Raw genomic sequence first — 18,522 nt, forward strand, 5'->3', positions numbered from 1 at the left:
CTGCTCCGCCGTTGAGGCAGAACACAAACCCAGACTGCGATTTGAAATCATCTCTGTCAGTTTGAAAGCTTGCGTCCGTATAGCCCTTAACAATCAACTCATCTGTACCACCATAAACCAGAAATTGATCCTTAGTCCTTTTCAGGTACTTTAGGATGTTCTTGGCAGCAGTCCAATGCGCCTCACCTGGTTCAGACTGGTACCTGCTCGTTGCACTGAGTGCGAACGAAACATCCGGCCTTGTACAAATCATAGCATACATGATGGATCCAATAGCCGAAGCATATGGAATTCCACTCATCTCTCTACGCTCATCAGATGTTTTGGGACACTGATTCTTGCTTAGATATACGCCATGTGACATGGGTAGATGGCCTATCTTGGCTTCCATCATACTGAACCTAGCTAGCACTTTGTCAATGTAAGTGCTTTGGCTTGGTCCAATCATCCTTTTAGATCTATCCCTATAGATCTTGATGCCCAATATGTACTGTGCCTCTCCTAAGTCCTTCATTGAGAAACACTTCCCGAGCCAAGTCTTTACAGACTCCAACATAGGAATGTCGTTTCTAATAAGCAGTATGTCGTCAACATACAAGACTAGGAATGCAATTTTACTCCCACTGACCTTCTTGTATACACAAGATTCGTCCTGATTCTTGATGAAGCCAAACTTATTGACTGCTTCATCAAATCGTTTATTCCAACTCCTTGATGTCTGCTTTAGTCCGTAGATGGACTTCTTAAGCTTGCATATCTTTCCTTGGTTCTTTTGATCGACAAAACCCTCCGGCTGTGTCATGAACATAGTCTCTTCAAGAACACCGTTCAAGAAGGCAGTTTTGACATCCATTTGCCATATTTCATAGTCATGAAAAGCGGCAATCGCAAGGATTATCCGAATAGACTTAAGCATCGCGACTGGAGAAAAGGTTTCATCGTAGTCAACGTCGTGAACTTGCCTGTAACCTTTTGCTACCAATCTAGCCTTGTATATGTATACAATTCCATCTTTGTCTTTCTTCAACTTGAAGACCCATTTGCATCCGATAGGTGTGAACCCATCCGGCAAATCAACCAAATCCCAGACTTGATTTTCAGACATGGAGTCTATTTCAGATTGCATGGCCTCTAACCATTTAATGGAGCTTGGGCTTGTCATAGCTTGCTTGTAAGTCAAAGGTTCATCACTATCCAATATGAGAACGTCTAAGTTTTCAGTCAAGAGGACGCCTGTCCATCTGTCCGGCTGAAAAATAGTTCTATTTGACCTACGAGGGGCAACAACGTTTTGAGGAACTACTCCCACTGGCTCTTCTAAAGACCTTGGAGGTTCATCAACTTGAACTGCTTCTAAAGAGTTCTGAGTTCGTTGTTCGTCTCGAATCTCTTCGAGGTCTATTATTCTCCCACTTGTCAATTTGGAAATATGATTTCTTTCCAAAAAGACACCGTCACGAGCAACGAATACCTTGTTGTCTGACTTGTTGTAGAAGTAATACCCCATAGTTTCTTTTTGATACCCAACGAAGAAACATTTGTCAGATTTAGGTTGTAGCTTGTCCGAAATTAATCGCTTGACATATGCTTCGCAACCCCAAATCTTCAGAAAAGACAACTTTGGAAGTTTCCCAGTCCATAATTCGTATGGAGTCTTTTCAACAGCTTTTGACGGAGCACGATTCAGTGTGAGTGCTGCAGTTTGCAACGCATGTCCCCAGAACTGTAAAGGAAGTTCGGCCTGACCCATCATTGAACTAACCATATCGAGTAAGGTCCTATTTCTCCGTTCCGACACTCCATTCCATTGAGGTGTCCCTGGAGCAGTCAATTCAGAAAGAATACCGCATTCTTTTAGATGGTCATCAAACTCGTGGCTAAGATATTCACCTCCTCGATCCGATCTTAGAGCTTTGATTTTCTTGCCATGTTGATTCTCTACTTCATTTTGAAATTCTCTGAATTTCTCAAACGATTCAGACTTGTGCTTCATTAAGTAAATATAGCCATATCTACTGAAGTCGTCCGTAAACGTTATGAAATAGCTGAACTCACCTCTAGCTTTCGTACTCATAGGCCCACATACGTCCGTATGTATTAGCCCTAGTAGTTCGCTTGCTCTTTCTCCCACCTTTGAGAAAGGTTGCTTTGTCATTTTGCCAAGTAAACAAGATTCGCATTTATCAATCTTCTCTAAGTCGAATGATTCTAGAATTCCTTTCCGTTGAAGTAATTCCATGCGCTTTATGTTTATATGGCCTAATCGACAATGCCACAGAAATGTGAGATCCGAATCACCAGTTTTAGCCTTTTTGGTATTTATGTTATAAATGTGTTTGCTCGTATCTAGCACATAAAGACCGTTTTCTTGTTGTGCTGAAGCATAAAACATTCCATTCAAAGAAAAAGAACAACTATTGTCTTTAAATTGAAAACTAAAACCTTTAGAATCCAAACTTGAAACGGAAATGATGTTTCTGGTGATACTAAGAACGTAGTAACAGTTTTCTAGTTCCAAAACAAACCCACTAGGCAAAGAAATAAAGTAAGATCCTACGGCTAATGCAGCAATCCGTGCTCCATTTCCCACGCGTAGATCCATCTCGCCTTTATCAAGCCTTCTACTTCTCCTTAGTCCCTGTGAATTGGAACATAAGTGTGAGCCACAACCAGTATCTAATACCCAAGAAGTAGAATTAGGAAGATTACAATGTATAACATACATACCTGAAGTAGAAGTAACGTTCCCGTTCTTCTCATCTTCCTTCTTATTCAAGCAATCCCTCTTCCAATGCCCCTTCTTCTTGCAGTAGAAGCATTCAGAGTCGGCAGGAGAACGAGTCGCCCTTTTCTGTTTACCAGAACTAGCGCCGTTGGACTTGGATGAGGGCGAAGCCTTGCCCTTACCCTTCTTGCCCTTATTCTTGCCTGATTTCTTGAAGTTCTTACCCTTACGCACCATAAGCATATCGTGCTTGTTCTCTTGCTTGAGCATCTTTTCAGCGGTTTTCATCATACCGTGAAGCTCAGTAAGAGATTTCTCCATGTTGTTCATGTTGTAATTCAACTTGAACTGATCATAGCCATTATGAAGCGAATGGAGAATGATGTCAATAGCCATTTCATTTGAGACGTCAGAATCTAGAGCTCTCATGTTCTCAAAGAGTCCAATCATTTTAAGAACATGTGGGCTCACTGGTTCTCCTTTCTTGAGCTTAGTCTCAAGGATCAACCTCTGAGTCTCGAATCTTTCGATTCTGGCTTGGTCCTGAAACATGTTCTTCAACTCCAAGATGATTTGGTAAGCATCCGAGTTAATGAACGTTTTCTGAAGTTCAGGACTCATGGATGCAAGCATCACACATTTGACATCCCTGTTGGCCTAATCCAACGATTAAGGGCAGCTTGAGTTACCTCCGGCCCAGCCTCTTGCGGTAACTCTTCCTCAAGGACATATTCCTTTTCCTCATGCATAAGAACTATTTGTAAGTTCCTTTGCCAGTCGAGGAAATTGTTTCCATTCAACTTCTCTTTGTCGAGAATTGAACGCAAGTTGAAAGTGTTATTGTTTGCGGCCATTTTTGATTACTACAATCGAAAAGAATTTGCAATAAATAACCATTCATACAATTCAATAACTTTGAAATAAAAGCAAAACATGCAATCATTAAAGCTATTAAAACATTTCATTCATGCAAAAAGCAAAAAACATGGTCCAAAATGAATGAAACGATTCCAAGACCCCAAAAGTCCTAAATCCTTAAGCAGCTTTAGCATGTCTTAAGTAGTTTAAGATTTTAGGTAATCAAAACCTATTGCTAGTAATCTCCAAATTACTCTTGGTTAATAAACTAATGCCATAATTTATCCCATTGCCACAACTTAATGCCATTGTTGTTTGAGTTGTAACCACAATCAACGTGCTCCTTTAAGACGCCTTACCACCTAAGTCAACTAAAATAGCACCTCGCTTTAGCGTAAACCTACTATCTTAGATCCCTAGATTTTTGTAAGTGTTGATTTAGAAGGCAATTTTTAAACTCAATATTACTTGGACCTAGTTGTTTCTATGTTGGTTCGATTATTAAGTGAACTTAAAACTAATCGATTCATAGGAAACAACCTGTTCATGCAAAGCATACATACATTCATACATTCACGCATAATATATATATATATACAAGTGCATAAATAAATGGTGATCTAGTATGCCCCAAAACATCTTGTGTTGAAGCATCCAATCTTCATCACCTCCTTGTTAGCTTGGCATCGTCTTGAATCTTCGTTCAAATGCTAACTTAAAGTTATAAACTTAGAAATACTTGAAAATAATAAAAATCACATCAAAATTTCCATGGTACGCAGACAATATTTAAAACTTTACATTCAAAGATAGAACGGTACGAAGACCGTATTTAACTATCCTAAATTGGCCATACTAGTCACTTGGAGTACCTGCATTGCATAAAATATATATTCTATGCATTCACCCATTCGTATGCTAAAACGAATGGCCCATGTTAATATGCAAGTATTTACGTGAATTAATTAAAATTCACGTTCACATAAACGCGTCCTAAAAGATTAATCAATTTCCAAATTATTAATCCTTAGACTTTATTCTAATTAAAATTGAATTTAATTAAAATAATGCGACCTACGAAAATAATTAAAAATAATTATTTCATTTTAATTTCATTTAGTGGCTCCCACTCAAACCAATAATTAATCCGGATAATTAATTATGAAATATTAAATTAAAACTCGCGGCCCGGCCCAAGAAAATAAAATATTAAATTAAATATCCCGTTAGCCCAAATTAATGCAAATATACGAAGCGCAACGAATTAAACGATTTTTAAAAAAAGTCCAATTGCTAAATCGGGCTAGGCTTGCGCCCAGCCCCGCCTTGCCTGAGGCCCAAGAGCACACGACAAGAGCTCGCGCACCCCCAGCCCCATCGCGCGCGCGCGCGCACCGCGTCCCCGCAACATTGCTGCCCCTGCGCTGCGTGTTGTGCATCGTGTGTGCTAGACGTCGCAAGGCTTGCGCCTCGCTTCGTCGCAGCCCCGCAAGCTACCTCGCCTGCCCCTCCCTCGCCTAGCGCGCACGAGGCACGCAGCATAGCTGCTGCTGCCCGTGTCGCATTGGTCGGTCGAGCACAATGGCCTCGTATGGCTCGACGAGCCATACTTCCATCATGCCCATGTTCGTGTTTTTGGTTCGTAAAACGGACCAACTTAATTAAAATTAAATTTAATTCACGAACTTGCATTAATTTTATTTTTCAAAAAAAAAGTTAGGATTTTTATTTTCGAAAAACAACGATTTTAACGATTTAATAAACTTTAACGACAATCCAATTTCGTAAAATTAATAAATCAAGGGCTAACAATATTCAAACTTTCAAGAACGATCGAATCAACTTTAAGGGTTTGAGTGTATGAATAGTGTGTGTGTTGGGAAACAAGGTTGTAAGGTTATATCATTAACCTTACTAACCGACCAAGCAAGAAGCAAGGCCGGCTAGCAAGCCGTGCGAGCCAAGCAACACGGACACACGCTCGCACCCAGCGACACACTGCAGGCCGAAGCCCACAGCGTGACAGCGCGCGCGCCGAGCAGCTGGGCCGTGGGCCTTGCTCGCTCGTCGTGCTGTGCGCTAATGCTTGCTGTTGCGTGCTCGCGCCCAATGGGCTTGCCTTGCTTGCTCGCGAGCTTGCTGGCTCGTTGGGCCTTGCACGCTTACGTGCTTTGCTCGACGGGCCGGCAACTCCGATGCCCTTCGTATTCGCGATTTAATATATTTCCGATATATTATTTATCGTTTCGTATACGACGAATCACCGTCGTACTATACGATTTATTCGTGTCGCCCAGCTTACGAATATTCGCGATACGATATACGATTCCGACAAAGGTCGTATCGTATAATACGTTTCCAACTAATTCCCGAAAAGCTATTAAATGAATTTTCGATTCATTTAATCCGGTGATCTGTTACGTGTCATTGGTGTGACCTTGTAGGTTCAGTCAAGAGTAAGTTGTGAGTTCAATATCCATTAGAACTCACTGATCGGAAGCATTGCTCCAGCTAGCTGTTCCGATCACTTGATCTCACTGAATTAATTGTTTGCAATTAATCTGAACCTTGGTATTAGACTTAATGCACCTTGGGTGAAGGACATATTTCCTTCATTAGGAAGATCCTCATGAGCATGCCTCAAGATGATCGGTGGAGAACCAAGGTCACTGCATTGTTTGAAACAAGGGCTTCACAAATTTCAACATTGAGCAATTGGCAGGATCCTTAATGACACATGAATTACATCTGAGAGCGGTTGTTCCTAAGAATCCCAAGAACCAAGGTCTTTCTCTTAAGGCTGAGGATCTGGAGGATTCAGAACCATATGAAGTAGAGGCTGCCACTTTGGCCAGAAGGATGAAAAGATTATACAGGAACTTCAAACCTGGAAATCAGAAAGGAAGGAACTTCGGAAGAAGAACAAGTGGTTCTAAATCCGACTAAAGGATGCTTCAAGTGCGGTGATCCTGACCATCAAATCGAGGAATGCCCTCAGTGGGAAAATGAAATCGGGAAAGGCAAAGGAAAGGAACAACCTAAGGAAAGATACAACAAATCCACCTTTCCAAACCAAACTTCAAAAAGGCAATGATTGCAGCATGGGGAGAAGTTACAAACTCGGAGGACGATGAGGACTAACCAGAAAAAGAAACTGCCTACCTGTGTCTCATGGAAAAGATTGATGGAACAATGCAAGATCTTTCAAACGAGGTAAGTTCCACAACTCTTCAACCTTTGTCTAAGAATAGGTTAATTGAATTACCGATTGAAACTCTAGTTAATTTTAAAAAGCTTAGTGTGGTAAAGGAACAAAGTAATAAGGCATTAGATCCCAGTAAAGGACACATGAACTCCCTAAATAATGTTAGATCTGATGTCTAGGGTAGGTTCTTTGAATTGCTTGACAGGAACATCAAGGTTAATAAAAGGTATCGAGAAGATGGAAGTTGGTAACACGGGTGCCAACATTAATGGAACTCAAGCGTTCATATCGATTGGTGGTTGGTGACAAGTGCATCAACGAGATTTTCGAAAGATAAAACATTTTGGAGTACAAGATTTTTCAAGTTTAGGGGGGAGTGTTAAAATGTTAATCTAGTAAAATCTAAATCTAGAATGTACTATAAAAAAATCTAGTAGTAAAGTGTGTAGAAAAATCTAGCTAAAATAATGTCTAGAATTTACTTAAGAAATATCTAGTTAAGAGGAATCTAGCTAAAATGACAAGTATAGAAAAATCTAGGCACTAGTATACAACCACTATAAATATGTTGTATGCGCATAAGTTGAGAAGTGGGTCAATCAAGAGAGCTCCCACAAAAAATATGAGTGGGGGGTAGAAACAAGAGTTCTACCAAAGATATAAGTGAGAGGCATGGGCTCTCACAAATATTGTTGTACAATTCTTATTAATGTAATCAATAATAAAAAGGCAAATTTGTTATAATTGAGGTCCATCAAAACTTACGCGTGCGTTCTCAAATTTCTATCAGCTATAGATTCTTTCTCTTGCATACTCTTGTATGCAGCGAATCTTGACAATATGCTCAGAGAAGAGGATATAGAAGAACCTTTATTGTTTTTCTTTTATTCGTATGAAGTTACCAAATGAGGGATCTGATAAGGCTCCATAGATTGGGTTTCCCGTTCTAGTGATTTGAGCCCAGTCTCCATTTCTTCAGAACTCCTACATTGTTTTCCTGCCCTTGATTGTCGAATTTTATTTTGGCCCCACAACTTGATATAACCGGTTAAATCAAGTTTTTCTTTCAATGGAAACCACTTGGATAATCAACCTTAGTTGGCATATATTTTCCTTTACCTTGGGACGAAAAATTAATTTGTCGAAATTGAGAATTAAGGCTGGATGAAGTGCTCGACCTCAGCCTCTACCATAACTGTATCCACGCCCACGTCCATGATCACGTCATCGACCACTATTGTTGTGTGGTATTTTTCTTTCCCATTATGGGATGTCACATTCGCTCCAGGGAATGGAGCAGAACCGACCAGTTGGACGCGATTCATGATTTTTCATCAATAACTCGTTCTTTTTCTCATCCACAAGGATACAATATACAAGTTCAAAATAATTCTTAAATCTCTTTTCACGGTATTGTGTGTGCAGGACAACTTCATTTTCGGGAAAGGTAGAGTATGTTTTCTCCATCATTTCTACATTAGTGATTTTCTTTCCGCATAATTTCAACTGTGAAGTAATTCTGAACATAGCTGAGTTATATTCACTTATAGACTTAAAGTCTTATATTCTTAAATTTAACCAAACATAACGAGTTCTGGATAATATCATAAATCTTTTGTGGTCATACATTTCCTTTAGATTACTCAACTTCAAATTCAAATTTTGTACAGTTCGACATAGTTCACTGTAGAAGAGAATATTGCAAAATAGAGCTTAGATAATAAATGTATCCAAATGAAGTTGTAATCCAATACTATAGTTCACATGCTCTATACATATTACAAGTCAAGTAATTGATGTACTAGGTAATCAAGTACTCCCTCCGTCCCTTAATACTCGCACCGGTTTGACCGGGGTGCGGTGTTTAAGACAATTGAATTGACTTATTAATTTAATGGGTGTTAGTTGATAGTGGAGTAATTTTTTTAATATAGTTAGTGGGAAATGTGTAAGGGGTGGGGTGTGGTGAGTTGGGGGTTGAATTTTTAAATAACTTTTTGTATGAATAGGGGTGTAGGTGGGTTAGTAGGTAAGTGTGAGAAACAATATAATATTGGTAAAAATTCCATTTATAGAAGCAGTGTAAGTATTAAGGGATGACCCAAAAAGGAAAGTAAAGCGAGTATTAAGGGACGGAGGGAGTAATTAAGAAGCATGCCCTTAAAATAATGTCAAAGAAAAATAGCCTTCATGTATCTAGACCTTTCAGTTTCCAATATAAGTCGCGTAAGTAGGATGCAATTCACTAATTATCGCATATAGTTGTTTCCCAATTCTATAATAATAAAATTGTTATTAATTAATTAGGGATCTTTTGTTAATTTAAATTTCTGTGTAAAAAAAAATATTTTCTGCATTTAGAAGATATGAAAATGTAATGGGCGTCTATATAATATTTCATCAACCAATGATGTCTTAACCTCTAACCAAGGGTCTGTGTACAATAGTCCCTAATTATATGCTGACCTCCCAAAAGTCCAAAACTCTTCAAACTCTCTATCTTTCAATTCCCCTGATTTGATTTCCAAAAAAAATCAATTATCTTAATCCTTTAATCACCTCTCCTAAAAGTACTCCAATTTAATGATTTCTCCCCCTACTTTTTTTGCAATTATGCAAAAATTACCGTTTATCTTTATTTTCATATGAATCCATCAATTCATTTTCTTAAACAACCCACCTAAAATTAAGGTGCTCAACGGATAAGTTTTTATATATGTATCAAGATTTCTCAAACACCGACATCCACAATTTCGATTTTTTATCAATTCAAAAGGGAGGAACTCGTATTAGAAGCATCGAAGTTTTTCTATTTCTTTCGCTTGGCGAGCGTTCAATCAAGACCCAGGTAGTATTTATCTTATGATTTATGAATATATAATTTCTTATTTTGTTTCAAAGAATGGTAGAAGGATGAGTATTTTTAAGTAATAAAAGATCTATATCTATAATTTTATTGAGATATTATCATTGATAATAACTTAGTGGTATAAATATTTTGTATCTACTTAACAGTAATACGTATTTTGTTTTTTTTTTGGGTGCAAAAGAGGGAAAGAAACCCCGAAAAAAGAATTACATAACTAAACGAGGTGTCGTAAAACCTTCAAAATCCTCACGCAGGGGTTAACTAATTCCCCTAGAGGGCTATCAAAGAAAAGAAGCTTCGCTTCCTGATCATTGCCTAAATTAGCTAATTTTTCAGCCACTTTATTACCTTTTCTATAACAATGACGAAGATGAGTTTCTCAAGTAGATGCTGCAAGTAAAGTACGACATTGATTAATGATGTGGATGGGGCCTAATAGAGACTTCGATTATAAGCTAATTACCACAGGGTCACCAAATTATCAGTGACGACACTGCCTACACATACATTATACGTTATACTCCCTTCGTCCCGAAATTATAGTCATGTATTTTAAATCGGGTGTCCTATAACTATATTCATATTTTCTTATTTCAACATAAAAAATTGAAAATCTCCCCAAGTACTATATTCCCCTTCCCCATGTACTTTATTCCTTTTTACATGCACTATATTTTACTTTCTTATGTACTTTATTCCTTTTTACATGTACTACACTCTACTTTCTCATACAAATTAATTATCAATGTACTATATTTCAATTTTCCACACTATATTCCATTTTTCTTAATATCCGTGTTTTTAGTCAACAGGACTTTAATTTTAGGACGGAGGTAATAGTTTGTTACACACATTTTTTACTACATGGCTCCGGCTTTGTCCCCAAACATGGTAGTTGATACAAACTACAAGCGCAAGGATGAACTAAAGGCCTTCGACGAGTCAAAAATGGGTGTGAAGGGCCTTATTGATGCGGGGGTAACACAATTACCCCGTATTTTTGTCAATGACCTACCACCATCCCCAATCTCGCCAAAGGTGAACAACATTCAACAACTAAGTATTCCAGTAATAGATTTCGCAGGATTAGAAGATGGAGGTCCTGAGAGACGAAATGAGATTATGAAGGAGTTATCCGACACGTGTGAGAAGTGGGGGTTCTTTCAAGTCGTGAACCATGGAATACCCCAAGATGTGTTGGAAGAGATGCTTAAAGGTGCTAGGAGGTTTCATGACTTGGATGCCGAGGCCAAAAAATCGTACTATAGTCGTGTGATTGACCCTAAAAAGAAATTTGTGTTCACATCCAATTTTTATCTCTACACTGGACATGTGACAAACTGGAGGGATACTACAATTGCCATCATGAACCCAATGCCCAAGCCAGAAGAATTCTCGGAAACCTGCAGGTATAATATTTATCTATGATTATGAATGAATGCTTGTGTAAATGCAATAGATCACATTAATGCATTGAAACATTTTATTACCAATGATGTATTGGTTTAGCTTAGTGGTTAATACCGAGGATTTTTGTACGATATATTACAAATATAGTTAACTCCATACTCTGTATAAATTTGATAAGTACATGATAAATAGATCATTAATAATTGGTTTTGGATCCTCTAGAGTTCTAAAATAACTCTACCTCTACAAGGTAGAGTTAGAGCATATCAACCATTAAATGAAAAATCAATGGTTGATATATTATCTTTCCAAAATTTCTCCTATTTTTTCTCATCAATATGAGTCATTGATTATAAAATGTATGGTTTAGATATAACTCTACCTTGTAGTTTTGTTAAAACTCTAGAGGATCCGGACTCTTACTAATCAATATCTGAACCTACATAGGGATATAATGATGGAGTATGGAAATTGCGTGAGGAGACTTGGGTTAACATTGATGGAGCTACTATCTGAGGCTATGGGTCTAAGCCCAAACCATTTGAAAGACATGGATTCTGCTGAAGAACACTTGCTGTTGACCCATTATTATCCTCCATGCCCGCAACCCGAATTGGCAATCGGAATCAACCAACACGCTGATAATGACATCCTCACGGTGCTCCTACAAGATGACATTGGCGGACTTCAAGTTCTTCATGATGATGTTTGGTATGATGTTCCTTATATCCCTGGCGCTTTGGTCATCAACACTGGAGACCTTTTACAAGTAAGTTTTTATTTTTTAAGTGCGCAAATTAATTCATTGATAAATATACACAAGTTACGTAAAGATTTGAATATATCAAATATAACAAACTTTTTAGAGTTTAGGTACAAATTTGGAGCAAGTTCACGGGGAGTCTTGTGTTAAAAATTTTGTATATTCCACGTCAGCTTTTCAGTATTATTGTAATAAATAAATTATTACTAAGACTTAAGACTACTTTAGATTTGAATAGTTTTTCACCCTTAAAACTCATTAAAAACCTCAAAATTTAGATAAAATGTTATTTTATTATTTTATTCAACTCACACATTGAGTAAAATAATTTAAGACGTTATCAAGATCCACTCACTTCAATGGAGTTGTTCCGAGTTAATCTCAATGATTGGAAATTTTTTCCAATCAAATGGCATTTTCGTAAATAATTGATGTTTTTATTACGAAAATGCCATTAAATGTGGGTTGAGGTACAACGACATGTCATCAAATATGGGACACGTGTACGGTAATAATTGTATTTTCATAATACATCAACAACTATATAATATACAGTCAACAGCTCGCAGTATAAAATAAGCTTCTACTAATAAACAATCCACAATTATAAATATACAGTTAATCACTTACCAATAAACAATATTGCATTTTAGTAATTCATTTGCAATCATAAAACATACAGTCAACGATAAGTGGTATACAATCAACACCGAGTAATATGCAGTCACTAATTACAAATATACAATCAACACCTAACATTATACCACCTACAGTTTTCAAGCAAAATATTTACGAAAATGTCATTTGATTGGAATTTTTTTTCAATCATTGGGATTAACTCGGAATTTCTCCCCTTCAATATTACAAATTATGTTGTCTTGTTTTAAAATTAGGTGGGACATATGTCATGTCAGCAAAAATCTAAATCTTAAAACTTACTGCTAATCTTGCTCTTAGCAAAATTAACTTATTTATTTATTTATTTATTTACAAGTGCTCATACAAGTCCACAACACCAATAAAGGTTTCTAAAGCTACGTACTCGAGCTCACAAAAGAATTTATGTAACATGGATACAAACAGTTCAAAAATTTGGTTTTAGCAACTTCATTCCTTACCGAGATGGCTAACAACCGTAATATTTTTGTCGAATATGCTACTCCCTCCGTTCCTTAATACTCGCACCGTTTTCCTTTTTGGGTCGTCTTTTATTACTTGCACCGCTTCTATAAATGGAAATTTTTACCAATATTATATTATTTCTCACTTACCTACTAACCCCACCTACACCCCTACTCTCTACAAAAAATCATTTAAAAATTCACACTTCCCACTCACCACTCTCCACTCTCCACCTTTACCCATTTTCCACTAACTATATTAAAAAAATACCCCACTATCAACTAACACATATTAAATTAATAAGTCAATTAAATTGTCTTAAACTCCGTACCGGTCAAACTGGTGCGAGTATTAAGGGACGGAGGGAGTAGATTACTACTCATAATCAAGTAAGCAGGTAAAGAATTTATATTCTAATATTATTAAATATTTCAAAAATAATCTACGTTTCAAAAGGGATTCATGATAGTTGTGGCCTAGCAAGCCACACGTGAAACAAAAATCGATCAATTTTTTTGTATTTGAACTTAATCCATTAGATACACCTATGCGCATTCCTCTCCTCAACGACTTATCCAGACGTAGGTAAACTCTAAATCGCATGTATTTACTTCATCCAATTGGGTCAGTGTCATCATACTTAACTAATTTCCCCAAGCTCATTGCAATTTTCAACGCCATCGACCTGGAATTCTCTTGTTCAGAGGGACATCCTCCGCCTTTATCCATAGTCTAATTGAGTCGAACACCAGCTCGGACGGTTGCACGCCTTCCTCAACCTCCTTCAGAACCAGCGGGGCCCCATCGAAGGTCCATAGCCCCTCCTCCATTACCTTTTGTTTATCTGAAAGGGTGAATAACTGGAAAATAAAAATCTTGCTCTCATCAATCTCCCGAACCACCATTCCCTTATTCCCTTGAGAGAAAAACTATGTATGTCGTTACTAGTGCTTAACCACCCCCAACACCCCCGTTAGAAATGTTGATTTGGGGAGTAATCTGTTTATTTTTAAAGTTGTAATCATATTGGACGTTGTTGAGATATAAAGAAATTTTATTGGTCAGTTTTTATTTGTATAGATTAGTGCTTGGAATGTTATTTACTCATTTGTTATTGGTTTACACAATCAGCACTATAATCCAAATAATTTAACAAAAGGTCTTGCGCGCATAAGGTATACAATAATTTATTGTACACCAAGATAGCTTTAATGCAATTTTTCGTAACTTTAACATATTTTTCTGTAACTTTTATATTATAAAATTAAAAAGTTGCTAGATAAACATTTTAATGGGTTAAATGATTATTTTATACATTATTAGTGATTTTGAAGAAATAATTTTTATTCAAATGAAAAAATTTATCATTAAAAAATAGATAACTTTTATATATATCAAGTGTAACTTTTAAGCATTTTGAGTCAACTTTTACTCCGGTGTATAGTATTTATTGTACACCCATTGTAAATAAGAATTTGTGATAATTTAATTGATGTTTTTTTTTTTTATAAATAAAATTAAAATAAAACATGTACTTTATCTTGAAAGTACAAACAATTATTGTTGTTAACTATGCTATCCTTTATTTTAATAACCATACTTTTAGTCAAACGGACATGTCTAATTTGTCGGAACTTACATCCAAACACAACGATGGAGGATTTTTTTTTAAAATACAGATACCCTAATATCGCTTGCTTAACTAGATAATGTAGTTTAATTTAGAAATCATATAATACTATTACTAATTATTTATAATGTGATTACATTGTCATGTTATTATTAATCATTGAATTGATTTTATGTAATTGCAGCTAATTAGTAACGACAAGTACAAGAGCGTAATCCATAGGGTGCAGTCAAAGAAGGTTGGTCCAAGAATTTCAGTGGCTTGTTTCTTTAGGCCTGCCATGAAAAGCCCTAGATTGCTTGCACCAATTAAGGAATTACTATCCGATGAAAATCCAGCAATTTATAGAGAAACCACAGTTGGAAAATATCATGCTCATTACACCAAAATTGGCCAAGATTATGGTGTTGAATCGGCTCTAGAATATTTCAAGCTCAACAAATAATTAATTAAGACGCATGATATTCGATTGCATTTCGAAATAATGATCTAAATAGTAATTTGATTGATCTATTGTGCTCATACTTGTACCAAATTTGTGTTTTACTTCAATCAAATAAGTTTATTGGAAGCAAATGCAAAGTAACCGCCGGCTAGGATTTGCACTACTAACCACTTGCAAAATACCAAAAATTGAAGTACGCCTTAAATATTTGCTATTATGCTGCTACCCGCCAATACTATACTTTACTCCGCCAAACACACAAGCCTCGAGACGACCAATCTCGTATATTTAGCGTGAGGCTAATGCTCGGGCCCCTCAGTGAGACTCACTATCAGAAGAAAATTACCAAAATATCCTTCTAAGTAAATTACTCAAATACCCTCAAACACAAACACTATAATGGGATCAGACCAGAATTTTGGGGCCCATATCTCAGCCTATAGTAGACCCCATATTTCATACCCCTATAATTGCTCATATTTGCTAATAATGCCCTCCGGTATTACTATAAATATGACCCATCTAATCATTACTGAGGTATGCAATTACTTCCAAAACTCACTCTCTTTCTACTTTCTTTTTCTACAAGAACTGACTTGAGCGTCGGAAAGGGTTTTCTCGAGAACCTCCCTAGCCAGTTCACTTTTACCCTTTTGTAGGGAAAACAGCCGCCAAATACTAAAAAAACACATCCCGATTGAAGGAAACAATAGCCTGGTTGACGAAACTTCCCATATTTTTATACTTAGCATTTTCTTTGCAGATGCAACTCCAATATTAAATTCTAACACTGGTCTTCTCTTCCTCATGATACTTGTCCCTATTCCACTTTTAAATTTCCTTTCTTTCGGTAATTTGAGTTATTTCAATAGTTGGGGTTCTTACTGTTTGTCAATTTTTTTTTTCAACACCTGTCTTCTGAATTGGATATTAGTGGCACTAATTCATCTGGTTGGTGTCTAATAGATGTTAATTTTCCATCCTTTTGCTTTCATTTCTCGACATCTGTTGAACTTCGGCGATTGGATTCTTGGATCAAGTTTTCCTCTTCGGCTACATTTATTAAAATTCCTGTGTTGTCCTACTCTGTTTTCTTTGTTTATCCTTCTTCTTTGGTATGTCTTCTTCTTAATAAACCATTTCATACTCTCCTTATCTATCCCCTTAAAATACTACTACTTCACAGTTACTGTTCCGGTGTTGTAAAGATGGAAACAATGGGCTTCGAATGAAGGCCCTTTTGTATGTGTTGAAGATCTTGCTTGTTTGAATGAGTAGAGTCCGAATTCACCTGCACAAGAGCAAAGCCACTAGCCTCGGGGGTGTTTCCGAGGAAAGCCCCTCCGATGCCTAAGTAAGAACGATGCTCGGATTCTAGAGAGAAGTTCTCTAGAAGAGTAGTCTTAAGGCGGAAAATTGGACGTACCTTGAGGTGTGAGCCTTGGCGGCCTATTTATAGTGTTTGCATAATAAATGCCCATAGGTCATTTATTGCTATTGGGCATTGGGCCTTAATGGATGGCTGAATAGCCATTGGTAGGTTTGATGCTGTTGTTTAGAGCCATTGGGCTTTGGACTTAGTGGCCCAATTGAGAGTCAATTGGGAGCCCAAACAACATGCCCCCCAGACCCGGTCCATTTAGAATTAAATGGGTGGGTTTCCAGCTGTCAGAAGTCCGAAAGTTCCCTCTCTTTTTTGAAAAGGGATGATTTGCATTGATGACAAGTGTTGGGAGTTGTATTGTGTTGTGGAGATCGTGGGTTGAGGAAGTTGATGCGCCCCTTTTCTTTTCTATAAATACGGGGTGCTTTGCTCTTTTCGAACTTTTTACTCCTTCTTTCAAATCCATTCTCTCTCTAAATTCCGGCGATCGCAGTGCAATTTGTTTCTTCAGATCTACGAAATTCGGCCAACTTTAGACTTCGGGAACTTGTGTTGTTCGTTTTATCGGCGAATTCCGCTTCGGAAAAAGGTAATTTGTTTCTGAATTCTCCTTTTTTCTTCGTTTTTCCTTCTACCCCTCAATCTCAACCCTAGACCGAGAATTCGCGGCCATGGCAAACAATAGGGGCAAGAGCAAGTTCGTCGTTGGCTCCTCTAGTGAGAGGGAGAACGTGCCTTCGGGAAGGTTACCGAAAACTTCGAGGGGTCGGCCTTCGGAGAGGCCGGTGGAGAGGCGTTCGACTGGTTGGGATGCTTCAAAAGATGATGTTGTTGGCGGGTCTAGCGTGTCTGAACGCGCAACTTCTGGTAAGAAAGCTGGTTCTTCGGGTGTGCGCCGCTCTTACCCTGAGTTTCCAGTTCATTGGACTGAAGCTGATCCGCAGGGCAAGTATGCCCCGATTCTGCATGAGACCACTAAGATCGATGGTCCCTTGGAAAAATCGGTCAGTGGTGATTGGTTGGTGGAGGCGAAGCTGGGGAACTACCATCGGAGAGCCGAAGAGTTATACGGAATCCAGCACGCCTTGGGGTACTGGTGCGAGCTTCCCGACCAGGAGCGTCCTCGGGTGACTCATCCGCCGAGGGGGTTCATCTCTGTGTATACTCATCATTTGGAGAACGGTCTCCGCTTTCCTTTGGATCCCTTCGTTTCCGAGCTCCTGGTGTCGTACAACATCAGTTTTGCCCAGCTTACCCCCAAATCTATGAGGCACATCATCGGATTTAGATGGGTGTGCGATTTTATTAACTTTCCATGCTCTGTTGCCGTGTTTCGGGATCTGCACGATCTGTCTTTCAACCACGCTTCCAAGGGGGATGGGTATGGTTGGTGGACCATCATCAACAAAAGATCCCGAAGGAAGGGGGAGCCGAACTACATTACGGCCTACCCTTACCTCAGCTCTGATCATAATTGGAAGACGGAGTGGTTGTTCGTTCGTGTGCCCACAGATCCGAAGCATCCACATTTTTACCGCCCGCCGAAGTGGTTTGTGACTCCTGATCCTGATATGCGAAGCGTGGCTGCTCCGGATCGGAACCATCACCACTACGTGGATCTCCTCCAGTGGTTTTTGGCTCGGGAGGACAACTACAAACTGCCGTCCAACTGGCTCCCGAACCTCAACTATATCTTGCGGGAGGACATTCTTGCTGTTGCCGGTCTCAGCAGGATTTTTGACAGGGGTAGGTGTCTTTCGGCTGGGACCGTGCTTTAGTAAGTTTGTCCTCCTCCTTTTTGTCTCGTTTTATTGACTTTGCTTTGTGCTTTGTTTCTGCAGAGTACGGCTTTAGCTGCGTTGATCCTGTGGTCTTGGGCATTTCTTTGGATCTGAAGACCATTCACGACTCGGCCCCTGATTACAAGTTCGGGAAGGAGAATCCTCGTAATCCTCGCTTGAATGATTACGTGCTGTCTCCGTCGGGTGTCGCTCGGATATCTGAAGTTCGAGCTGATCCGTGGGATTCTGCCTATTCTCCCGAAGCTGTTCCAGTGAAAGTCGTGCTCCCTGATTTGAGGACAACCTCGGATCCGGTGAGTGTTTCTATAT

At 38.4% G+C, this 18,522-nt stretch overlaps 1 protein-coding gene across 3 annotated transcripts; it reads left to right on the forward strand.

Moving 5' to 3' along the window:
• The first annotated feature begins 9,271 nt into the window (after positions 1-9,271).
• LOC110801382 (1-aminocyclopropane-1-carboxylate oxidase homolog 1) lies at positions 9,272-15,178 on the forward strand. Of its 3 annotated transcripts, none has more exons than XM_056838642.1 (4): positions 9,272-9,636; positions 10,463-11,066; positions 11,515-11,836; positions 14,767-15,178. In XM_056838642.1, exons 2-4 carry the CDS (start codon positions 10,522-10,524, stop codon positions 15,025-15,027), a joined length of 1,128 nt encoding a protein of 375 aa, XP_056694620.1. In that variant the 5' UTR covers positions 9,272-9,636; positions 10,463-10,521; the 3' UTR covers positions 15,028-15,178. The 3 variants fall into 3 exon arrangements, with proteins under 3 accessions (XP_056694620.1, XP_021862423.1, XP_056694621.1); XM_022006731.2 differs by having other exon boundaries at positions 9,273-9,636; positions 10,470-11,066; XM_056838643.1 differs by having other exon boundaries at positions 9,273-9,636; positions 10,733-11,066.
• The last annotated feature ends 3,344 nt before the right edge of the window (positions 15,179-18,522 follow it).

Source organism: Spinacia oleracea, chromosome 3, assembly GCF_020520425.1.
Source record: "Spinacia oleracea cultivar Varoflay chromosome 3, BTI_SOV_V1, whole genome shotgun sequence".
Taxonomy (NCBI): domain Eukaryota; kingdom Viridiplantae; phylum Streptophyta; class Magnoliopsida; order Caryophyllales; family Amaranthaceae; genus Spinacia; species Spinacia oleracea.

What these genes read in the sequence shown, in the direction of transcription:
- LOC110801382 (XM_056838642.1), top strand. Translation starts at nt 10,522, where the DNA reads ATGGCTCCGGCTTTGTCCCCAAACATGGTAGTTGATACAAACTACAAG. An exon ending in GAATTCTCGGAAACCTGCAG is followed by an intron (nt 11,067 to 11,514) that starts GTATAATATTTA and finishes GAACCTACATAG; the next exon opens with GGATATAATGATGGAGTATG. An exon ending in ACACTGGAGACCTTTTACAA is followed by an intron (nt 11,837 to 14,766) that starts GTAAGTTTTTAT and finishes ATGTAATTGCAG; the next exon opens with CTAATTAGTAACGACAAGTA.